Below are 25,329 nucleotides of genomic sequence, written 5' to 3'. Positions count from 1 at the left end.
TGTAAAGATAAAAATGGCATAAACATTATTTTTCGCATTTTAAAAGCGCAAGTAGTTACACAATTGGTATTTTTTGTACATTTACAGTGAAAAAAGTAGAAAAAAGGAAAGAAGTGTTATGCAAACTATTTAACATTTTTCTAAAATCATAAACTATTTTATAATTTTATAAATAAGATGTTGGGTACCTTAAGTTGAACTCCTATTTGACTGTAGAAGACTCTGAAGCGTTGGTGCTCAAGCCAAATCATGTAAATTGACAGCACTGAGCAAAAGTACATATCGAGAAAAAATAATAACCTCTTGAACTGTTAAGCATGGGGGTGGATGCATCAAGTCTGTACTGTAGCTTGTCTTCCAGCCAGTGGCACAATTCAGTGGTAGAGGGAGGAATGGATTCAATTGAATTCCATAAAATTCTGGATTCAAACATCACAGCATCTGTTTACAACTAGGAATGGGTGAAAATTACACTGGGAACATTAAGCTAGCTGGCTCTTAGCAGCTTATTTCCAAATATTCATTATACATGTTCACAGTATATCCGTATGTTCCATAAGTGGTGAAAAAATTATCAGATTTTCATTTTCTCACCTTCATGCTATATTAACATTGTATGTGCAGTATGCATAATGCACAGTCACACAAGTATTTAACTCTCTTTATTATGAGGGATCTGTGAGATTTTCTCACTCACTTTTCCTTTCTCCTCAGAGGTCAATTCCTGAAATTATGCAGTATTTATTGTGTTTTTTTCAGTCTTCAGCACCTGGCGCTGGTGATTCTGACTGTTTTAATTATATTTCCTCAGTGAAATGGAAAGATCAGGAACTCTTACTAAATATAATTATTGTTTTTTGTTTCTCCATGATGTAAAACGTGGAATTTCAGAGATTTTAGAGCATTTGGAGCAGAAAGAGGAGTCATCACAGTGTGTGGATGCACAATAGTCGCATAATGTTATTTTTTGATCAGATTCTTCAAGGCTTTTCTGCTTGATACAAAAGGAACATTTGCTCAATTCTACTATATTCAGTATTTGTTTTAATATCGTATTATACAGCTCTGGAACAAATTAAGAGACCACTTCAGTTTCTGAATCAGTTTCTCTGATTTTGCTATTTATAGGTATATGTTTGAGTAAAATGAACATTGTTGTTTTATTCTATAAACTACAAACATGTCTCCCAAATTCCAAATAAAAATATTCTCAGTTAGAGCATTTATTAGCAAAAAATGAAAAATGGCTGAAATAATAAAAAAAAGATACAGAGCTTTCAGACCTCAAATAAAGCAAAGAAAGCAAGATCATATTCATAAAGTTTTAAGAGTTCAGAAATCAATATTTAGTGGAATAACCCTGGTTTTTAATTACAGTTTTCATGCATCTTGGCGTGTTCTCCTCCACCAGTCTTACACACTGCTTTTGGATAACTTTATTCCTTTACTCCTGGTGCAAAACTTCAAGCGGTTCAGCTTGGTTTGATGGCTTGTGATCATCCATCTTCCTCTTGATTATATTCCAGAGGTTTTCAATTTGGTAAAATCAAAGAAATTCATAATTTTTAAGTGCTCTATTTTTTTTGAGAACTGTGTATCTCAGAGCAGCAAAATATCACAATGTCAGCTTTTTTTGTCCCACAATATCGTATTTTTTAATCATATTTCTTGTTGATCAATTTAAAACAGATATGCTGATATAACTGAACACATCCAATGAGGCGCTGGCTGAAGGTGTCCTGTAGAAATCTAAAATGAAATCAAACATTTCTTAAATCTGGCTCAGAATATACAGTGTAGGGGACTGTCTTAATTATTATTTTTAATGGTTTTATGTATATTTGCATCTGTTCTAACAGGATTTGGGATTTACAAGCATAAATACTCATACAGTAGCTGTGATAAATGTTTAAATAATGTGTTAAGTTCTCTACACTGTACAGTGCAAATTATTTTCGGGACTTAATAGCTTTATGAATTATATGTCAGTGTTTTATTCTGGATTTAAAAAAAAACTTTATGAATGTTTATATCATATAGGACTGTAGAAGTCAGCTTCAGCTATCTCTGTAATTATTTATGAATCATCATTTATTGAGAACTAATTCATAATAAATGGAAACAACCCAATATCATGCATGTGATCAAGCAAATTGTCATATATTCCCTTAGTTTATGGTAAAAAAAAATCTGTTTAATTCTAAGCAGATAAATTCTGTTTTTCAGTTCATGATAAAAGGTGGCATTTATACATATTAAGTAAGTAAACATAAATATGACAAATATATTTTGGAGTATTTCAATTATTCAGGTCATCCCTAGTTAAAAACTGTGTCCTCACTGTGTGTGGTCATCCTGTGATGCTCTGTGACAGTGTATTGCCTTTCTCTGCTCTGAAGATGGACAGTATCTTGTCATTTGTACAGTATTGTTTGGCTGTCCTCCAGATATTCTGTAAACTGAAGTAAAAGAGAGAGAGAGAGCTGATGCAGTTTCTTAGTGCAGGTCTCTTACACGTTTCCAGTGACCTGCTGGGTGCAGGGTGGATTTATGCCACCACGGTTGAGCGGCGGCTCTGTGTGCAGCTGTGGCTAATCAGTGACTGGCAGCTGAGTCTAATAGCAGTGCTGAAGCTGGACGGGTCGCTCTCCGTGGTCCTGACCTATAGCGTGTGTCATACTGAGAGCAGCTCCCTGAGTGGACAGACATCACACTGTCATCTTTAGTTACCACTCCATCTTCATATAACAGAGAAAACTGTGGATCAGTAAACTGGGAGGTAACCTGGTTTCTGTTTGTCATTTTGTGCATCACATATACAGTATATACACAGTTTCTTTGATTTTATCAAATTGAAAATAATCAAGAGGAAGATGGATGATCACAAGCCATCAAACCAAGCTGAACTGCTTGAATTTTTGCACCAGGAGTAAAGGAATAAAGTTATCCAAAAGCAGTGTGTAAGACTGGTGGAGGAGAACATGCCAAGATGCATGAAAACTGTGATTAAAAACCAGGGTTATTCCACCAAATATTAATTTCTGAACTATAAGAACTTCAAAAACTAATGAATATGAACTTATTTTCTCTTTTATGATCCATCAAAGCATTTAGTTCTTTTTATATAATATTTAAGACACTATTGCATCTCAACAAAATTAGTATGTGATTGAAAATTACTTTATTTCAGTAATGAATTGTTAATTAATTAGTAATTTACCTTTCCCTTCAGACTCTGTTCCCTTGAATGCCAAATGAAATGCAAAATGTACTGATGGTCAGTGGTGGTTTGGAGGGTCATGTTATCTGCTGGTGTTGATTCACTGTGTTTTATCAAGTCCAAAGTCAGTGCAGTGTTTTCCCACAAAATTGACAAATCTGACAATTTGGAGATTTGGATTTCCTTTTTTCAGCAGGATTTGGCTCACTTCCCACACTGCCTAAAGTACCAATTAGTCTTATATAATATTCCAATTTTCTGAGACACTAATTTTTGGGTTTTAGTTAGCAGAAAACCATAATCATCAACAATAAAAGAAATGATAGGCTTAAAGCTGAAAATAGATAATACACTCTGTATAATATATAAGTTTCACATTTTGAACTGAATTACTGAAATAAAGTAAATTTTCATTGATATTCAAATTTTTTGGGATGCACTAGTATATAGCTGTCATGCCTGACTGTAAACAGGCAGAGAGAAAATAAGAGACACTGCTGGGATGTAGAACGAAGCAGTAAAATTTATTGAAATAAACAACAAAATAAACAATATAAGAGAGGACTAGAGCAACACACTAAAGTAGGGCAAAACTGAAAACAAATATAAACACTGACAAAGTAAACGGGACTGGGCCAAAAGAAACAGGGACTAAGGAATAAGTGGAACGGCCAAAACAATAAAACCAGGAAGTAGTAAGGGGAATGGGGAAAAACAAAGGGAGCACTAGACTACAAAATAGCAAACAGAAAACTACTAAGCAGAGCTTAGGAAAATGGCTAGACTAAGAAAGTAAACAGGGCAAACAAACAAAACAAGAAATAAAACAGGGATACTTAGGCCGGGAGGAGTCCAAGGAAAAAACAGGAACTAGGGAAGACAGGCTTGGGAGATAGAACGCTTTGTAGAGTAGCAAACAGGCTGGAACCACAAGGAAACACAGACCATGAGAGCGACCAATACTCGGCAACAGCAGAGAGGAGCAGCGTGCTTATAAGCAACTCTGCCCAGGTGAAGCTGATCTCTAATCAGGGCTGGATGACTGCATGAGCGTGCCCTGATTAGAGGAAGTCCATATATGGGCATGGAGTGCCTCTCAGAGTGTGTGTGTGTGTGTGTGTGTGTATGTGTGTGTGTGTGTGCTCTAATTAGGGGAAGTCCTTATTTGGGCATAGGGTGCTTGGCTTGGCTGGACGGGCCTGACAATAGCGTAACCCGAAAAAATTATAAAACGTTAAAATTACTTTAAAACAATGCCATACAAACCCACATTTATAGATGCAAAATTATTGTAAATATGCTTATATACTACTTAGTGCCTTACTCCACATTGCTGATATTGAGCAACTTTTTTTTGTTAGATTTAGCTGCTGCATGGAAACTGCTGCGGATTGTTGCTGTCTTAATTAAAGTATTGTTTAGCATGTGTTGGCTAGCATGCCTTGAAAATGCATTAAATCATCTAATTCTTATTTTGAAGTAATATTTTACATGTATAACCTTAAATCAGAGAAAAGTATTATTTATTATTTATTTATTTAATATCTGGGGTGCCGAGTGGTCCAGCAGTCTAATGTGCTGCCATTATGAGTGGGAGGTCGCAGGTTCGAATCCCGTTTATGTAGCTTGCCATCAGCTGCCGGCACCCAGAAGGAGCTAAATTGACCCTGCTCCCCAAAAAAAGGTGATGCCGAGCGGCAAGAGGCGTCTGTGAGCAGATGTATTGGAACCTAGTCGCTTCGCTTTCCTCAGAGGGCGTTAGCCGCAGCTCCAAAAAAAGGGGTGACTGAAGGAGGCATGTGCTTGTCCACACCCTCCTAGCGTCGCAGGCGCCGCTCGTGATTGGGACACACAAAGGGGTGGGACAAGTGGATAGCCAAATTGGGAGAAAATGGGGGAAAAAATCTGATATCAATTTATAAAAAAAAAAAATAATAATTCTGCACCTTTTTACACTTATATACATACATACACTTACATACATACTCAGTGTAGCCAAAAAGTTCTGATTTAACTAGGGTTGTGTCGATTTTTTTTTTTATGTTCGGACTGCTGTCTTGAACATGACTTGAAGTGGTTTACATTAAATAAACTCCTCAAAAGTCAAAAAAGTAGCTACAAAAAAAATCCCCACTTGTACTTCTATTCTAAAAATACATTCTTTAATATTGAAGAGTGCTTGATCCTGAAGGAATGTCAAACCTGATTTTCATTCTTTGCCACTGAAACATTTTCCAACTTCTACAAACGAGGCATAGATAGATATTATTCTCGTCTTCTCTTCAGAGTCTGACTGTACTAATATCATCCTCTTTATTCCTTTAGTCAAGCAAAATCTCTAAAGCTGTCAGACAATCCAGCTGCAGTAGCAGCAGCAGTGATGCGGCGAGTCCTCGCCTTGTGTTCCACAAATGAGGACTCTAATTATCGTCTCTTCCTGCGCTCTTTAGGCCGCTGCAGTGGACGCCTCCACCCACTCGCGGTTCTGTGGAGCTCAGCTAAATCGGGGTCAGTCCGCTGGGATTGTGTGTGATTATTACAGCTCGTTACTGCACAGTAGCTGTCTCATCACGGGATCGTAGCTTAGCGAATCAGTTCGCTTCATCAGCGATTGATTACAGCGATTAAGAGGCAAATCAGTCTCCGCCGCTCCGTTTTGCTTCGTTTGACCCGAAAGCGTTTAGCTTGAGGCTGCGGAATAAAAAAAGTAGGGAAAATAGTCTAATTTCGTTAGAGTAGTGATACAGTGTAGCAAAGTTTATGATGGGCAGGCTTTAGCGAAACGTACGCTCGTTATATTTAACATGGGAATTCTGGACTTGTTTAAGTTTTTTTAAATATACTGTCACATGCTCTCTGGAAAGGAAATGGAAATTAGAAAATCCCCCTTTCCCTCTCTCAGTGCGCCACTCTTTAACTGCAGCCCACACAGTTAGAAATACATTTCCCTCAAAATACTATGACTTTATTCTTGTAATATTACAACTTAAATCTCTTTAATCTTTTTTTTAAGAGTGGCCCTAAAACACTTTCTCAATATTCATACTGCTAAAAAACCTAATGACTGTTTACGAGTCTTAAATCATGAATCTGTGTCGAGTCTGAAGTCTCTGTTTGTGCAACTCGAGGTCCGAAGTCCCTATTTCTCCCCATTTCTGTTTCTATACTATGAATTAGTTATTGGTTGCAGAGGTGTTGCTAATATTTTGATAGGTGGTTGTTAAGGTGTTGCTATGTTTTATGCTAATACTTTTGTCTACAAATACTGTTTGTCTCAATGGTGGAATGAAAATTCATTCTACTAATGGCAAATAGAGGTGTGGCCAGAAGCCTAAAGTAACAGTATTAATGATGAGCTGAGCTCAACAGAACCGAGAATAGGTGGAGGCATCCACTGTAGCAGCATAAGAGCGCAGGTGTGGTTGGTGTGGTGCAGTGGATAACACCACTACCTGCTAGTGAGCTACAACATCATGTGGGAGACTGGGTTTCAATTCCCGGTCTGGGTGACTTAATGCTGCGCTACACCAATAAGTGTCCTTGGGAAAGACTCCTAACACTACATTGGTCCTCTGAAATAGAAATAACCTTGTAAGTCACTTTGGATAAAGGTGTCAGCTAAATGCTGTAAATGTAAATGTAACATTATTTTAGAAGAATGAAAGAAATATACAGTATAATATACAATTTGGATACACTTTTTCATTTAATTTGAAATTTTTATTTTATATTTCCCCTATTATGTAAATAAATACTGAAGTCATCCAGACTATGAAGGAACACATAAGGAATCATGTAGTAACTTAAAAGTGTTAAACAAACCAAACTAATCTATTAAGCATTTAGTTGGGCTCTTATCTAGGGAGCTATTATTTTGCAATTTCTGATACTGGTAACTCTGATAACCTTATCCTGTGCAACAGAGGAAACTCTTGCTCTGAACAATCAAGAGTAAAGCAAACTGATATCTGAGGTTTAAAAATGACAGGCTCCTGCTAGATCTTCTCTAACCATGTTCTAAACGTCTGCAGCTCATGTGCTGCATCTAATTCAAATGTTTCTTTAATATGAATTTGAATATGTTAAAAGAAATAATTAGGTTTTCATAGGGTGTCCTTTCTTTTTTTTCCCATGACTGAATCTGTTTTATGTTTAAGAAAGAGCCGTGTAAAAAATTATATAAAAGTGTGTGAAGATGGCTGAAAAAGTTAGGTGAGATCCCAGCAGCCTTCGCTCAGGCTGTGCCCTCATATTGATGCATTGCGTGATGTCAGAAAGTGCGTCTGCACGAGGGACGGGGGAATAAAGTGCATATGTGATGGAGACTGGAGTGGACACTGCATATCAATGGGCCGCTGCACGCCACCCGGATCATTTCCCTTTTTATGACATCACATGATTTATGAGAGGGGGTCCGTCTCCAGGGCCGAACTTCCCAAAGCCGCACTGCGTCACTCCCTCTCCCTGGAACTCTGCTGCTCTTTCACACACACACACACACACACACACACACACACACACACACACACACACACACACACACACACTGAACATACACACACACAAATAATGTGCCAGCAGTATGTAGTAATGAATCATCTTAGTCTCGTTTTGCCATTTGGTATGTGGAGCAATTATGTGAAAAGTATCGGCCTTACCATTGTCCAGTTTTAATAAAGGAAGTTACATTAGATGATCTGTTAACTTGGTATTTAGTAGAGAGAGGTGGAGGAACTCACATGAGTTAAAATGTATAACAAGTATTTTGTGTAGTTAAACAGTTTTAAAGACAATATGCCAGTGTTTTCTAATGAAATCTAATGTTTTGTCATTATAACATATCCCTATTTTTCTTTAAACCATAAAAGTACCAAAACTTTTTTTTTTTTTATATATATAAGCATTTGTAAATATTAGTACAGAAAATTGGATACCACTTTAAAATAAGACTACCTTTATAAAGGGTTTATAAATGGTTTACAATTAGTTTATTAATGGTTACTAATTAGTGTGTAAATGCCAAAAATCATTAATAATCAGTTATAACACATACGTAGAAAGGGCAACAATGACATGTTGTTTGCCATACGGTGAACCCACAGCCATCTATATTGTTGCTAATTGTAAACCATTAAACTAATTGTAAACCATTTATAAACACTTTATAAAGGTAGTCTTATTTTAAAGTGGTCGCGAAAATTTTGTTGTGTCCCATGACCCCCCATCTCTAGCCAGATGCCACCAGTCACAATCATTGTTACCCACTGCACTGTCTACTGTATTGTTAAATGCCTGCACAACTTTGGGAATGGAAATGTTCTTGCCATGAGCATGCTGGCCTGTGTTCATTCTCATTCACAAGATAAAACCTTACAACTTGTACAGGTGTGTGCATTCCCAATCTGTCTTATAGGGTTACACTTCATGATCAATTTACATACTGATGTCCCATGACTGTTGGAATGTCAGTATTAAGGCTGCAACTAATCATTATTTTGGTAGTCAACTAATCTGCCGATTATTTTTCAGATTAGTCGATTAGTCAACGATTATTTCTGCCATTCCCTCCATATTTGCTTGCTGTAGGTACGCCTCCCGTTTCTAGATTTCTCTATCAGTTCAAAATTATAGAAACAGCTAAACATGATCCTTAAATGCTGTAGAAATGTCCAAAACATAAAAAAAAAATAGAAAGTGCTGCTTTTTAGTGAGAAAATTTGTAATCTGTTGTGTTTGGGTGCAGGCTGAGTTGATTGTAAACTGTGTGATTCAGCCTCTTCCATTGTGGTACAAATTACAGATTAATCGGCAATAAAAAATGGGAGTGTACAAATATTTATCCTCGATATTGCCGATTATATTGACTTATTGTTGCAGCCCTAGTCAGTATATAACATCACCAATTGCTCTACCCTGTTTTTTTATTTTTTTATTTCTTGACTTAATATTTTTTCTTAAACTATTTATATTTAATAGTGGCGATAATCATTGCTGAATTTCTGGAGCCCATATATAGTATCCAGGCACTCCTAGTGGTTTTGTATCAAGTGATCAATTCCTTTGTTTTTGTTGACATCTGTCTTTTTTCCTCTTCTTTATAGTTTTACAGCATGTTTCCTTCTATAAACGCTGTCAGACAGAGATACTGATGGATCTGGAGGATTTATTTGTTTTCTTTAGGGTGTGTGTGTGTTTGTGTGTGTGTATGTGTGTGTGTGTGCTTGGTTGTCTTTAGTCTTGTTAGACATAAGATCACTGACCAGTGAAAGCGATGTGGTCAGCATGGGGTATTCTTAAGTGTGTGTGTGTATGTGTGTGGGTGGGTGGGTGGGTGGGTGTGTGTGTGTGGGTGCGCGTGTTGCGGTGGCGGTCGAGTGTCACTCCAATTCTTAGTGCTCAGCAATTTTACTGCGTGTCCATTATTACAGAAACGAATAAAACTAAATCCTCGCTCATGTCTTCATTAATCTGCCACGATGAATTAGACAGCACCATTATTCATGCACACTTATACACACACCACATACACACACACACACACACTCTCTAGTTTCTCTACTTCTCTACTTTTTCGCTTTGCATGTGTGTAATAATGCATTATTCACAGAGCCGCTTCTCCAACCTTGCAAGGAAAGTCTTGGAGACAGCTGTGAAAGATGTCAGCGGTGCTGGTTACTACACTCTTCATCCAAAAAAAAAATAAAAATAAAATGTTGCACCAAGAGGGACTCAAACGACAGGGATGAAACTTGGTGGGTAGTCATGCTAGACTGTCACTGATTGAATCAGAATGGCAATAAGTCTTCTTCAGTGATGAGGAGACAATTTCATATGATGCCTGATTACTTTCGGTCTTTATTGCACTTTATTGCACTTTGATGTTCAGCTCAGTGTTAAATTACTGAGGTCCTGCAACTAGTGGTCCTACTTTTTTCAACAGGACAATGCTCAAACCCGTACTGCTGCTGTCGTAAGAGCTTGCCTTAAAGACACAGATACTGTGCCATGGTCATCTGCTGTGACAGACCTATCCCTGATTGATATTGCAAGTGCTAACAAACTAGGGCTGCAGCTAATGATTATTTTAGTAGTCAAATAATCTGCCGATTATTTTTCCGATTAGTCAATCTGTGTTTGTGTGTGCTTGCGTGTATGCGTGCGAGAGAATAAGAGAGAGAGAAATAAAGCTCTCTGACTGGGTCTGAGCTGTAAATTCAGAGCGTGCTGTTCAATCATTTACCCAGAGTACAGATTGGTGCGTTGGGCGGGGGCGGGGCAGATTACGGCGGAAGTAGGAGTCAAACTTGCGGGCACCGAGTGGTCCAGCGGGCTAAAGCGCTGCCACTATGAGCGGGAGGTCACAGGTTCGAACCCCCGCTCCTGCAGCTTTGCCATCAAGCTTCCGGCACTCAGAGGGAGCAAAATTGGCCCTGCTCCCTCCGCGTGGGTAGATGGCGCTCTCTCCCCACATCACTCCTAGGGTGATGTCTGCAGCACAGGGCGTCTGTGAGCTGATGTACCGGAACTGAGGTGCTGCGCTTTCCTCTGAGCGCGCTGGCTGCTCAGCAATGCTGGATTAGATAGTTGGCCGTGTAAATTGGGGAGAAAATGGGGTAAAAAAAAAAAGTAACGCGTTACTGATTCCAAAATAACAGCGTGCGTTAACACTTTAACGCTGACAGCCCTAAAATAAAGATGACTTAGCTTGACATGTGTTAAACATGTCAATAAATCAGTTAAATTGTTAACCATTTATTGTCCCCGGTCTCTTTTATCTTCTTTTCTACATGGCACTGAAACCCGACACTTCCTACTGGGTGCATCTTTCTTTTTTGCAATTTTTTTTTTTGTTGACAATGAGTATACATTGTCACTATATTGTCTACTGAGTACTGAGTCTACTGCTACTTCCATTTAATATTTATGAATCCTACACCTGTACAGCTGTCTGAATCAGGTTGGGGAGGACAAGAGTGGAAAAAGTTAAGCCAACGAATGCTGACAGCTCCATCCTGAGACCCTGTGAGGTTTGTTACTTCGGACGGCTGGTTTTGCTTACTCAGTGTAAATACAGGGCACATCGGATCCTCACCCCAAGCTTTCTGCTCTGAAGCCTACAGTGAAAGCCGGAGCTGAAAGGAGCGCAGCGTTTGTTCTCTGGACTCCAGGCTCCGGTGGTGGGTGCAGCTGTGGGGACAGAAAAAAGTGCCATCCATCTGTTCCTGAGGGAGAGGAGTGTTTCATACAGGAGCCTGTGAAATGGGGCAGGGTGTATGTGTGTGTGAGAGAGAGCGAAATAGAGAGAGAGAGAGAGAGAGAGAGAGAGAGAGAGAGAGAGAGAGAAAGAGAGAGAGAGAGAGAAATGTGGATAAAGTCAGGGGAGAGGCTGAATCCATGATTGAACGTTCTGCTTTTAATTGGTACCTGCAAGCGTTGCCCTATATCACTACGCACTTACATCTCTCCCCCTCTCTCTCTAACTCTCTCTTTCTCTCTCACTCTCTCTACCTCGCTCTTTCTCTCTATCTATAATGCTTGCTCTTGCTCTACAAGCTAAAGCAGTAAATATTCATTGATGGCGTCTCTCTCTCTCTCTCTCTCTCTTTCTTTCTCAGAGGCAGCAATAATTAGTGGTAATGCAGACAGAGAAAGAGAGAGCAACATAGAGAAAGAGAAGGAGTGAGAGAGAGAGAACGAGAGAGAGAGAGAGAGAGCGAGAGAGAGCGAGTGTGAGTGAGGCACTGGGCAGAAATGATCCCATTAGGTCCCGCGAGAAAAGCCTCCCATGCGATCCATTCATTTGTATCCAGCACAATGATCAATGCGTGAAATTAAAATTTCATTATCAACGCCCAGTAGGTAACTGCACTCAGAGAAAGGCCTTCTTATGGGATTCATACATACCGACTGTCACTCCCGCATAATAGCATTATTAATATCGTTATTACATTGCTGAATATTACACTAATAGCTCCAGTTGTCGTTGTCGTAACTGTTGTCGGCACTTTTTTATATGCTGTAGACCCAAGATTAATAGAAACACATCTACCTGCATGTTCAATCACAGAATGTGCTTTAAAGCAATAATTACGTGTATTAATATGATAAATTTCCCTTTTTTCCCCCTCATACACACAGATTTTCCATTATTTCCACTATCATCGCTGCGTGTTTCTGTTATTCCCCCTGCTTAATATGATTCACCGCATCATTATCATATCAAATCCCTTCATTTGTGCCTGACTCTATTATGTCTCCTATCTGCAGCGTTTCCCCATTACCTGGGCTTATTTCTGTGTCATCACCGCTTAATCTGGCCCCGCCCAGGTCTTTTCTATCACTGTCCAATCTCACTTATCCTTTAATCTCCCCTCTGTGAAGGGCAGTCTGGATTAGCTCTCTTTACATGCAGTCTGATCCAGGTAATCCTCTCCCCTGGCAGGTCTTAGTCTTAGTCCTGATGCCGCAGTCTGCCCAGCAGGGCTCTGTGTGAGAGAGAGAGCCGGCAGGTGAAGAGACGATAACTGCTCCTCTGTTTACGCCACTCGTGGGTGTAGAACTGAACAATATAACCAAACCAAATAATTTATGACTTTTTTTCATCTTATTTTTTTTTGTATTTTTGCAAGGCTACCTGTACATATGATGCAAACATATACAGCTCTGGGAAAAAAAATAAGAGACCGCTTAAAATAAGTTTCTTTGATTTTACAAAATTAAAAAAGCTCTGCAATATAATCAAGAGGAAGATGGATGATCACAAGCCATCAAACCAAACTGAACTGCTTGAATTTTTGTACATTTTATAGCCGACTAATCAGCTTAATTCTTTTTTTTTTTTTCCTCCAGTTATACTTGCAAATGTCTTTTAGTTCAATGAGATTATTGGACAATCTTGCATAACGGCTGTTCTGAGGTTTATCCAGAGATGTTAAATGATGTTCAGGTAGGGGGTAGGAGTAGTGAAAGCCATAGCAAAGAAAAAAAAAGAAAAATCTTGCTGCAGAATCCAAAAATTGCTGGTTTTTGGTGATGTAATATTTCCTACCCAAGTTTTTTCTTATTTTTTGCCACCGGTCACAAACCCTGATCCATCCGCCCCCATGCTTAACAGTTTCAGCCAAAACGTCCTATTTTACTTTATCATTAATTGTTTTATGTCTGTGAGGATGCAGGAAAAGATTTTCTAGTTTACAAATAGAACAATGGGCATTGAATTTTTTTTTTTCTTGGTCTTTAACTTCTTTAGTCTCCTTTATAAACATCTAGTATATAACACACAGAAAATATGGCTACCCTGACAAAACGTTGCCATCTTTGTATAGTGTACTCCTGCTTTGTAGCCAATGATTATTTTGTGCTAGGCAGCTGCTTAGAAAAGCCAGAGGCTGGTGGATGCTGGGACCAGATTTGTGAAGCCAGATTATTAAAAAAAACTTGTGAATAAGCAATTGTCCTTGTTTCATATTTGACTTTTTTTTGCAGATGATCTGTTGTAACTTACGTCTGACATGGCATTTCATATGTGTGACCAATAGACTACTAAGCAGGAGTCTTCACAAGACAATTCTACCACTGAACTGCAACCTAGGCTTTGTAAAGCAGCCTCAGTATCTTCCCTGCCTGCAGCAGACTGCACTGAATATCATCTGCATCATCCCAGCAGGCTTTCTTTCTCCAGCTAGCGTGAATAGTCAGGTCGATGAGGCAGCTATGCTTGGCTTGGTTAATGAAAAATCTGACTTCAGTGGCCGAGACCCTCTCGTGGAACTTTCTTTGGGGGGGGGTTGGTTTAACCCTGGCTTTCAGCTCAGCTAGCGCCGCAGCAGCGAGCCGGCCTGCTCGGTCTGGTCGCCTCAGGTGGGAGTCCCGGCTGATTGGCCGGCGTTTCTGCCATCTGATTCATGCGCCTGACTCCAGGCGGTTGTATCTTGCTCTCGCGCTCCTTTCGCCAACATAATGAGAGCCACCATTCATCACCATAATGCCCTTATTATTCAAACCCAGCCGTACTCTGTGGAGCTCTGTGGAGCTGGAGATCAGCAGGGCTGGGAAGAAAGAAACCGGCCAAGGTGTGAATTTCAGAGCTGCCGCTAAAGGGAGTATTGCAGGGTTTCCCTGAGGCAAAAATTGAGCTATCGGCCAAGATATGTTTGTTTTTTTGGATGGCTCCCTAACAAACAAGTTTTACCCAGTTTTCTGCTCTGTTTAGCTAATTCAGTTAACCCCACCCACTCACTTTACCACAATTAGAAAGGTCTGATGCCTCCTGTGACACATTTGAGATCATCCAACGCATCTGTTCAAACTGCCGCCAGATCACTGGACAGCTGATTTATGCATAGACAAGTGCTGGTGTTGTGCTGAATTTAGGACCCCCGCCAGGAAAAGCACCCCCTCTCGGAAATACCTAATATATTGTTCTAAGCTACGATGACTTGTAAAAATAGGATGCACCCTGCCATGAAAAGCACAGCCTTTCTGGAGTACGTACGAATCGTCCTCTTGAGAAAAGCAATAAAAGAGATTGTCCGCTTTAAGGATGTATCCATTTTTTTTAGGATAACAGTAGATGATTTGGGCTAAAATACTTTTAGTGTTTAGCCGAATAAGTCAAACAACTGAATAATTGATACTAAAGCAATTTATCACAATATGTATCACAGTCTTAATCTTAAAGATTAAACAAAAAAACTTAATCTTTTGGTAATTAATGTTTTCTCTTAGATAAAGGCTGCAGATCCAGGGGTTCATGGACATAGGGAATGGTGGTAAACTGAGATGCTGGTGCTATTGTTCACTATAACCCACCGCATGTGATCACTCAGGTTTGCTGATGGTGGAGTGGGTGGATGCCAGTGTTTTTGGGTGCCTCCATGTCTATGTTACCGTCTTGCTCTCTTCCTTTAGTTTAAATTAATAAATGAACTAATTAAATTTCACTTATATAGTGTCTTTTTAGAAACCCCAAGGACGTTTTTTTCCCACAAAAAAATCAATTATCAATTTTAATTGATTCCCCCGCACATTAAAAATGAAACTACAGATATGTATGAGTAGCATTTTTGGATATTTTAGATTAAAAAGATAAAATGTCTGTATGTAAAGATGTAAAATCGCAATTACTCCATTTAAAAAATCGCATTAAAACTGTAATCCGAATTAATTGTGAAAATTGTCCAGCACTACTTTACAATCAAATCTTTTTACACACAATCTTTTATACTTAGCACTCATCCACACACCAGTGAAAAGCGACAGCCAATAGCACACAGTGTACTCTCAACCGGAAACAACCGTCCACCTGGAGGACTGCATCGGGCACTACAGTATTTACCCAGGACAGAGGGCCAGTCCATATCTGGGCACACAGTCATACATACATACATTTACATTTATACACACACAAACTTACATACATACCACATACAATTTAGAGTATCCGATTTACCTGATCTCCATGTTTTTGGACTGTGGGGGAGGAAACTCGAGTCCCCGGAGGAAACCCACGCAGACACATGGAGAATATGGAAACTCCACCCAGAAAGGGACTTGAACCCAAGACCCCAGTGCTGGGAGGCAAACATGTTAACTTTAAAACCACCATGCTGCCATATATTTTTATAGCCACTATGTATACACATGTGTGTGTTAGGGCTGCAACTAATGACTATTTTAGTAGTTGACTAGTCTGACGATAATTTGTAAGTTTAGTTGATTAGTCACGAAATTTTTTTGTCATGCCCTCTATATGTCCTTCTTACTGGTGAGGACAGCTAAATATTTATCCCCCAAGTTAATATTTAGACCAATTGTGCAGTACATTTTGATAGTTTGACATACGTATATTAAACAAAAGATTACTAAGTATATTATTGGAAACATTCATACAGGTTGGTTGCTAGAACACTTAGAATATGTATTTTTTACTTGTACTGTACTTGCTGCAATTCACACCCATACTGAAACCTAATTGGCCAAATATTCTTGAGGAGGGGCCAATCAGGATGCTCTTAATTCACACTATCATGCTGCTATAGCAAAACTTGCACTCTGGCTAGCTAGGCTACCTGCCTACTCTCCCTATTTATTTTTTTATTTTTTATTTTTTTATTTTTGTGTATTTATCTTTATCTATTTTGTTCTATTCTAATTTTATTGTGTTATTTTACTTTGTTATCTATTTTATCACCCATTAACTAGGCATCGACTATAAAATTCCATGTCGACAATTTTTTTTAGTCGATGTTGTCAATTAAGCCGGTTAATCGTTGCAGCCCTAGTGTGTGTGTGTGAGTGTGTGTTTTGGGTACTGGTACTGAGACTCCCGGTGAGGTTATCTGCAGTGAGCACTGCTAGCGTGTGTCCAGTGGGTGATTGTGTCAGGCTGCGTGACGGGGTTGTAGAGGTGTACTTCGCTAATGGTTCTGCACGGTAGGGTACGGTGTGAACCTGCTGTGTGCTGTGTGAAGCTGACACGGCTGTTAGCACTCAGGGAGTTGCCTGCTGAGATCGCCCTGGGCTCTCCTGTCTGCTCTCAAACGCATCAGTGCCGCCACTGCCACTGCCACGCTGCATGTGCGCCGTGGAGCTCCCGACAGTCAGGCAGTTGGAGCTTCGGCGCTTTTCTTTCTTTTTTTTTTTTTGATTTTCAGTTGTAATTAGCGTATAGGTGCAACCAGATTATGAGGTGCACTTATCAATAAATGTCTGTAAATTTTCTGGTCTATTTTTATACACAAGGCTACACTGGATTATAAATCAAATTGTGCGACACTAGTAAGGAACAGGGGTGTCGCCATGTTTTCCTTCTGATTCAGCAGGTATCAGTGCAGGTCTCCGGTAAGCCAGGGCGATATTAGCCAGCGGTTTGTCCCACATAGCTTGTTTTTTTTTTAAATGGTAAACACACAGACTATAGTCTGATAATACTCACCTCTCAACAGCGAAAGAGCTAGCACTTATCACGGTTAGCGGGTAATGCTAATGCCGCTGCAGCAGTGCTAGCCATGGTTAGCAGCAGGCTACAGGCCGATAATGCTCACCTCTGAATGGCAAAAGAGCTAGCACTTATCACGATTAGCAGATAATGCTAATGCTGCTGCAGCAGTGCTAGCCGTGGTTAGCAGCAGGCTACAGGCCAATAAGGCTCACCTCTGAATGGCAAAAGAGCTAGCTCTTAACATGGTTAGCAGCTAATGCTAATACTGCTCAAGTCTTGGTGCTGAAGAACTAAATTGAAACTCCTTTATAATGCTTTATAAAGCTTTACTGCTTCTTACAAGCTGACTGGTAAAACTTATACATTTGAATGCATCTGATTGTAAGGCATACTGACGATTTTTGAGAAAATTTAAGGATCTTAATAGTGTGAAAAATACGGTCTTTATTTTAATTTTTTTTTTTTTTTTTTTTTTTTTTTTTTTTTTTTTACACACTTCATTCATTTTCATTCATTTTCAAGGACATCTATAAAATTTCTTGGCAAAATATTGCCAACAGAATAGGACTGGCATCAATACTTTTGGCTTTTTGTGGAGTTGTGGAGTTGGGGTTGAGGTGGGGTGGTAATCATCCAACATCCTGACCAACACTCTTGTTGCTAAATGCAATCAAATCCTCACAGCAGTGATCCACAAATCTTATTGAAAGACAGTTATATCAACAAAAGCTAGATAAATGTACTTTTTAACACCTTGTAATTTGAAAAAGACAATAAAAGAGCCGGTGTCTCAATATATTTGTCCATATAATGTAGATGCATATTTTGCTAAATGTTTTACCTCAATAATAAGTTTCTCTCTATCTCTTTCTCTCTCTCTCTCTCTCTCTCTCTCTCTCTCTCTCTCTCTCTCTCTGAAACAGAGGATGGTTATGAGCAGTTCCGCGTGGCTGAAAAGGCTCATGGGAACTGGATGAAGCTGTATATGGAGGGAAATGCATCAGAGGTTCTGGGAAACATGGGAAAGAAAGTGTTAAAGCAGTATCTGGAGGCCCTCCAAGCCATGAGTGCAGCACTCAGCAAACAGCTGGGCAAATACGACATCTACTCCATGATTGTGGGGATGATCCTCGTATTGCAGGTACAGCGCTAAGCAACACCACAGCAACCACTAAAAACACCTTAGCAACACCCCAGCAACTGTCTTGGATTTACCTCAGACATATTTTATCAAAAACCTTGTAACACTATAGAAAACACATTATCTGCACCGTGGTAAACTCCTGGGAACTGTAGCAAACAACCTAATAAAACCATAGCAACCCCTAGCAAACTGGTTCATTAGTATCTCATTAAAGATATTGTACAACATCAGAAACATCATTCCCTATTATAGGGTTTTAGTCAGGTAATTTTCTTAGTTGTGTCTGGCATATTTAGGAACAGAGTTCAATGTAAATATCCATGGTGAAAGATAGATCAAATTAAATATATTTCAAAAAGCTGTGAGCTATTTACTGGAGGAACGGGTGCTAATTCATTAGCTTGGTAGCTAAGCTATGCTAAGAAGTAATTGTAGCCAAGCATGGGGAGCACTCTACAAAACACACATTCCCCAAAACACTAGAGGATTTGGGTTTAAAAGCTGCGCTCGAAAGCATGGATAATGGATAAAGCTATGTACTGGTGGAATGGGCACTAATTCATTAGCTGTCCAATGAAAAACACTTATCTCCAAAACAGCAACTTTACAGGAGAGAGAAAAATCTTGTAAACTTTCAATGGAAGTCAATGTAAAAAGAGTTTATTCCAGGGAATTTTGAAGAGTTTCTATTGGTCCGTTCATCAAGAAATTTTGGAACAGTGTAAGGGACCATTTTTAACCTTAATTTAATGTTATTCTTGAAGCCATGACATTAAAGTATTAAGTATTAAAATCAGCTAAAATGTCTGTGTTTTTCCAATAAACTAAAAAAAATCAAGTCAGTGTGCATTAAAATGATCAAGCTACAGTATTTTTTTTTTTTTTACCTCATATCCAGAGTTTTATGGAGTTTTATCACTTGTGCTGAATATATGATTCTTTACTCAGACACATTTGTGGTTCCATTCCTCTATTTTCAGTGAATAATTGCTGTTTGCTGCTATTTTTTTTTTGGCCCTCTATTTTTTTTATTTTACTCAGATAAAAACACTTTGCAGGGAACAGCAGCAGGAGCTCCTCAGATAAAGGGACATGGCATAAGTCTGTTCAAATTATGTAGTAAACTAAAAATCAACACAAACGGAGATAAGTGTTTTTCATTGGACAGCGACAATATATACTATGATGTCGTAATTTAAGTACATACAAGTAGTTTGCGTTTTCCAATCACAGTTTTAATGAAATACAAGGAAATATGCGAGGATGAGGATGGTGAATTTTGGCCTGAAGGACTCCCCTGTTCCACAGTCAACCTTCAGCCAGGTCACTAAATGCTTCATTAGACTGATTCTCATCACTGATGATCTCTGAAGAACTCGTCAGACTGAGCCGGGCAGCCTGTTAGAGATTTGGGTCTGAGTTATAAACAGGTGTGTCTAGACTGAAGCTCTTCTACACACACTGACAGTCCAAAGATACAGGTTAGGTGCAGAATATCGAGTAGACCAGTGCTTTTCCAGCTCCAGCCCTGGAGCCGTTCTCACACTGCAGATTCATATTTTCCTGGCCTGACGCTGGTGATTTAGCTCCTGATTTAGTGCTTGATCATTACCCGGCAGCAGAACTCTGGGAAAAGCAGACTCCTGCGCCGCAGGGCTCTGAACTGCTTTAGATAATGAAGACACAAACCAGAAATGAATGGGTTAATGTTGGGAATGAAAAAAGCAAACCAAAACAGATTCATTCTGGAGTTTCCCATAACAGGAAAAATTAGGTTCATAAAATTTATTTTTCATTCGGTTTCCACTGGCTTATTATTCACCTTACCTCCACTCCAAGCTTCACGTACAGTCTCACATTATTTTCTTCTTCCATTTATTTATTTGCTGTGCTCTATGCAGCAAAATCAGAAGCAGTTATTATATTTTTCAGCTTTTTTTCAGCTAAATTCATTCCATTCATGTAGTAGTAAATTCTGTAGATTTGATGAAATTTTAGTTTGAATTTAAGTTGCTCCTGAAATGCAGTCTACAACCAGAACCAAAAACAAGGAACAGCAGCAGGAGCTCCTCAGATAAATCACATCCTTTTTTCTTGCAGGGCAGTGTGTAGATTTTTCTTCCTCTCTGAACTCAACATAGGGCCAGTTAGTATATCACTGTATTTGTCAAGAATCACAGTACTTCACAGTATATCACGGTATATAAAATATATATTAAGTATATTAAAAGTATTCAAAAGAAATATTTCTCAAAAGCTCTAAGTAAGACACAAGTTTAATATCAATTTAATCAAGCCAAGGCATTACAGTATTAAAATCAGACACAATTCCCTTCTTTCTCCAGTTAACAAATAAATACAATTCAGTTTGCATTAAAATGATCAAGCTACAGTATTTTTCACCTTATATCCAGAGTTTTATGGAGTTTTATCAATTGTACTGAATACATGATTATGTACTCAGGAATGTTTAGGGTTCCATTCCTCTAAACATCCAAACATTCCGGATGGATGGATGGATGGATGGATGGTTGGTTCGTTTGTTGGTTCGTTGGTTGGTTGGTTTGTTGGTTTGTTGGTTGGTTGGTTGGTTGGTTTGTTGGTTTTTGGTTTGTTGGTTGGTTGGTTGGTTGGTTGGTTTGTTGGTTGGTTTTTTGGTCCCCGAGGGGAAATTCTAGATTTCTAGGGTTGACTTTTGAGTGTATAATTGCTGTTGTTTTTCTATTTTACTTGGATTAAAACACTCATATTGCAAGGAACAGCAGCAGGAGCTCCTCAGATAATGGGACGTGGCATAATTCATGGGAAACAGTACTAGTTTCTGTCCCATGACATTTGGCAAATCAATGTATTTCAAGCCAAAATACTTAGAAAACATAGTACCCCTGTGTTTCAGACTCAGAGTACACCAAAATTGTCATGAAAAACTTTAACTTTTTTTGTATCTAACTTGTTGCAACTTTAGCTGCATAGTTTTCTCTCCTTATAGATTTTGGTTGACATTTCAGTTCAGTGGAGACTCACTGAAGGCCTCTGGAGTACCTGAGGTATTTCTAGCGGATCACATGTTCCCCTGCCCCCAAGATTCCTGGGCTTTTATTGACTCAGTGTAGACTGCAGCCTTTTAATAATTGATTGCACTTTCACAGAACTGCAGATTCCTGCAGGTTTCTGTTTTCCATAGGTGGCTGTTCGTAACGAGGGATTGTCGGCAGTTTTTGTCAGCTGGATGCAATCAAGCAATTTCACACTCCAGCTGGAAAATTGCTATGTAAATTATGATTTTAATGGGCAGTTATATTGGAATTAGTAAAAAAAATAATGCATTTATAACCATCGAAATGAATTAGTACTGTACTTATCATGCACATCATTACCATTTCCAATGTTTTGTTCACCTTTTAACTGTTAACAGCCCTGCAGTTTGAGGATACAGTGTTTGTACAATTTAATCTGCATTTTTTTCTCATCCCTGTGTTTGTGTGTGTGTGTGTGAGTAAAGCTGAATGCTGAGCTATGAATTGAATATCATAACTAACTCTTATAGGCGGTCGATATTGGAATTATATCACAGAGAGTGATATCCACTGTCCAACCCTAATGTCCACTACTGATTGCTTAAATCTTGGGAAGAAAAAGATGTGATTAATAATTGACCCCACTTGTTGCAATATTGCCTTTATAATTTGTATATACAGCTCTGGAAAAAATAAGAGACCACTTCATTTTCTGAATCAGTTTCTCTGATTTTGCTATTTATAGGTTTATGTTTGAGTAAAATGAACATTGTTGTTTTATTCTATAAACTATAGACAAACATTTCTCCCAAATTCCAAAGAGAAATATTGTCATTTAGAGCATTTATTTGCAGAAAATGAGAAATGGCTGAAATAACAAAAGAGATGCAGAGCTTTCAGACCTCAAATAATGCAAAGAAAACAAGTTCATATTCATTAAGTTTTAAGAGTTCAGAAATCAGTATTTGGTGGAATAACCCTGGTTTTTAATCACAGTTTTCATACATCTTGGCATGTTCTTCTCCACCAGTCTTACACACTGCTTTTGGATAACTTTATGCCATGCCTGGTGCAAAAAAATCAAGCAGTTCATGTTGGTTTGATGGCTTGTGATCATCCATTTTCCTCTTCCTCTTGATTAAGGTTTTCAATTTGGTAAAATAAAAGAAACTTTTTTAAAGTTTTAAACATTGTTAAGTTTTCATTTTTATTTTTGATTTGTTTTTCTTATTATTTTTCAGTTGTTAACGCTCCTGTAGTGTAAAAATACATACTTTGTGCCGTTTGTAACTGCATTTTCCCCACAGCTCTTTGTGTTTTTGTGTGTGTGTTTCAGTGCAGTTGTTTGCCTGATGCTGTGTATAGAGAGGTGAGACCCCCCTGTGGTCGTGTTCTGTTTCCGTATTGTTTAATTATCGTTCTGAAATGAAGTGCGGATGTTTCAGAAGTCAGCACATTTGCTCGGTGGAGCGTGTTCGGCGCTGCTCTCCTGGTGATGGGGGTCTTTTTGTCCGTTTTATCTCCAAAGGCACTTTCTTTGGTGGTTCCATTTATGAAAGTGCGCTATTATACACCGACTCAAAGGAAGAACCCGAGCTTTGAGACTTGTGAGACGAAGCCCGCGTCCCAGGAGGCGCCTCCCAAATGAATTAACAGTGCATGCACATTCACACAAACACACACACACATCATCTGCTTGAACAAGCAATCCAAAAGCGGCAACAGAAGCATGTTTGATTTACTGTTTTCTTTCCTCTTTTCTCTGAGGTTTATCATTTAAATGGGTCATTTGATGGGTGGAAAAGAGCAAGAAAACGGCAAACAAAATCAAGCTCCCGCAGCCACTGGGACTTTGCAGATTGGAGGACTGCCGCTGTCTTGAGAATCGCAGGACGGATGCTGTGTCTCTAGTCTGACAAGCAGTTGTTTGTGTTTGTAGTTTTGTACTTTGGAAGTTGATGGAGTTAAAAAGGGTTCTTTGAGTAATTTCAGAGAAGAACCTGAAAAAAATGTACTTAAATTGGTAAAAAAAAAAAAAAAAAATGTCCTGATGTCCTGATTCGCTCCTATGATTTGGGATTTGGGGTCGATCCGGGGCTTTTTAAATGGATTGGGTATCAGCATTTTATGTTTTTTTATAATATTTAAAAGTCTCTTTCCGCTGAAATCCACTTTTTCTTGTTTTTCTTTGTAGGTACAATAGGTACAACCTCCCATTGTCCGCAGTAGCTAGTGAAAGAAAATGTTCAGAAAAACAAATCGATCAGGAAAAGCTTTGTGTCTACCGTACGTCAACTCGTGAGTTCATGGCTTCACCCACCTTGGCTCAGGACTGCCCACAGACAAAGCTAAAGCCGGGCTGCAGCAGAGCTGACACTGTCTTATCAGCTAAAGAGCTTACAGCTTCTGTTTACACCAGCTAGTTAACTTTAGTTATCTTGTGTAAGTACAGTCATATGAAAAAGTTTGGGCACCCCTACTAATCTTATTCATTTTAGTTCCAAATATTTGGGTGTTTGCAACAGCCATTTCAGTTTGATATATCTAATAACTGATGGACACAGTAATATTTCAGCAAAAGCACACCTCAGGCGACTCTGTTTGTGGCGTGCTTGCAGAAATGGCTTCTTTCACATCACTCTCCCATACAGCTTCTCCTTGTGCAAAGTGCTCTGTATTGTTGAGCGATGCACAGTGACACCATCTGCAGCGAGATGATGCTGCAGCTCTTTTGAGGTGGTCTGTAGATTGTCCTTGACTGTTCTCACCATTCTTCTTCTCTGCCTTTCTGATATTTTTCTTGGCCTGCCACTTCTGGGCTTAACAAGAACTGTCCCTGTGCTCTTCCATTTCCTTACTATGTTCCTCACAGTGGAAACTGACAGGTTAAATCTCTGAGACAACTTTTTGTATCCTTCCCCTGAACAACTATGTTGAACAATCTTTGTTTTTAGATCATTTGAGAGTTGTTTTGATGAGCACTCTTCAGAGGAGATTCAAATAGGAGAACAACTTGCAATTGGCCACCTTAAATACCTTTTCTCATGATTGGATACACCTGGCTATGAAGTTCAAAGCTCAATGAGGTTACCAAACCAATTTTGTTCTTCAGTAAGTCAGTAAAAAGTTTATAGGAGTATTCAAATCAATAAAATGATAAGGGTGCCCATACTTTTGCACTGGTCAAATTTTGGTTTAATGCATATTGCACATTGTCTGTTAATACAATAAACCTCATTTCAATCCTGAACTATTACTGTGTCCATCAGTTATTAGATATATCAAACTGAAATGGCTGTTGCAAACACCCAAATATTTAGAACAAAAAAATATTAAGATTAATAGGGGTGCCCAAACTCTTTCATATGACTGTAGATTTAAATTGGATCTCCGGTTGATTCTGCGTTTTACCTAGGCACGGTTGGGGGATAGCAGGGGTTGTGGGCAAGCGTGGGCAAGCTACTCCGCTCCCCCATGGCATTGATTTTCTGAATATGTCTCTGCCGTGGGGAGAGAGGCGCTGCATTCTCAGAGAGAATATGTTTGCATTTATGAATATTTATGAGCAAGAGCCGAAATCCTGTATTCGTCAGAAACCGCAAATTCAGTAACTAAAGCAGGGCTATACGGAAACACTGTAACACTTTTTTTGTATATGCAATAAAACAGCTCACTCAGACTCTGGTTTCCTTTTACAAAAATGGATACTCTAAATTGGCCTCTTTAATTAGCTTAGCATAGAGCCTTTTTGTAAATATGACACAGCAACAAAAAACACAACTGGTTCAAACATTTAGTTGGCTAAAGAAGCTGATGAAAGTCATGTCCTCTGGTTGTTTGTGTTTTGGTACTCTCAGAGTATCTAAACTTAGTGGTTTTACAGTTTGTAGATCTTCATATCTTGTTTTTTTTTTTGTTTTTTTTTTGTTTTTTTCTAAAGTTGTGCCCTGCGTCAGAGTCTGCATGATCATACAGGCCATTTTTATGCTTTTATGTAAATCGTGAG

At 38.8% G+C, this 25,329-nt stretch overlaps 1 protein-coding gene across 3 annotated transcripts in view; it reads left to right on the top strand.

The window, feature by feature from the left end:
* Positions 1-25,329, top strand: part of pigg (phosphatidylinositol glycan anchor biosynthesis class G) — a 192,483-nt gene that overhangs the window by 61,616 nt on the left and 105,538 nt on the right. For all 3 annotated transcript variants that reach the window (XM_022683537.2, XM_049484391.1, XM_049484390.1), the window contains one exon: positions 18,086-18,303. In XM_022683537.2, coding sequence (XP_022539258.2) covers positions 18,086-18,303 — 218 coding nt within the window. The remainder of the gene's footprint in view (positions 1-18,085; positions 18,304-25,329) is intronic.

Source organism: Astyanax mexicanus, chromosome 10 (genome assembly GCF_023375975.1).
Source record: "Astyanax mexicanus isolate ESR-SI-001 chromosome 10, AstMex3_surface, whole genome shotgun sequence".
Lineage (NCBI taxonomy): Eukaryota > Metazoa > Chordata > Actinopteri > Characiformes > Acestrorhamphidae > Astyanax > Astyanax mexicanus.
Note: the sequence above shows the minus strand (reverse complement) of the source record. Positions and strands in the feature narration are given on the sequence as shown.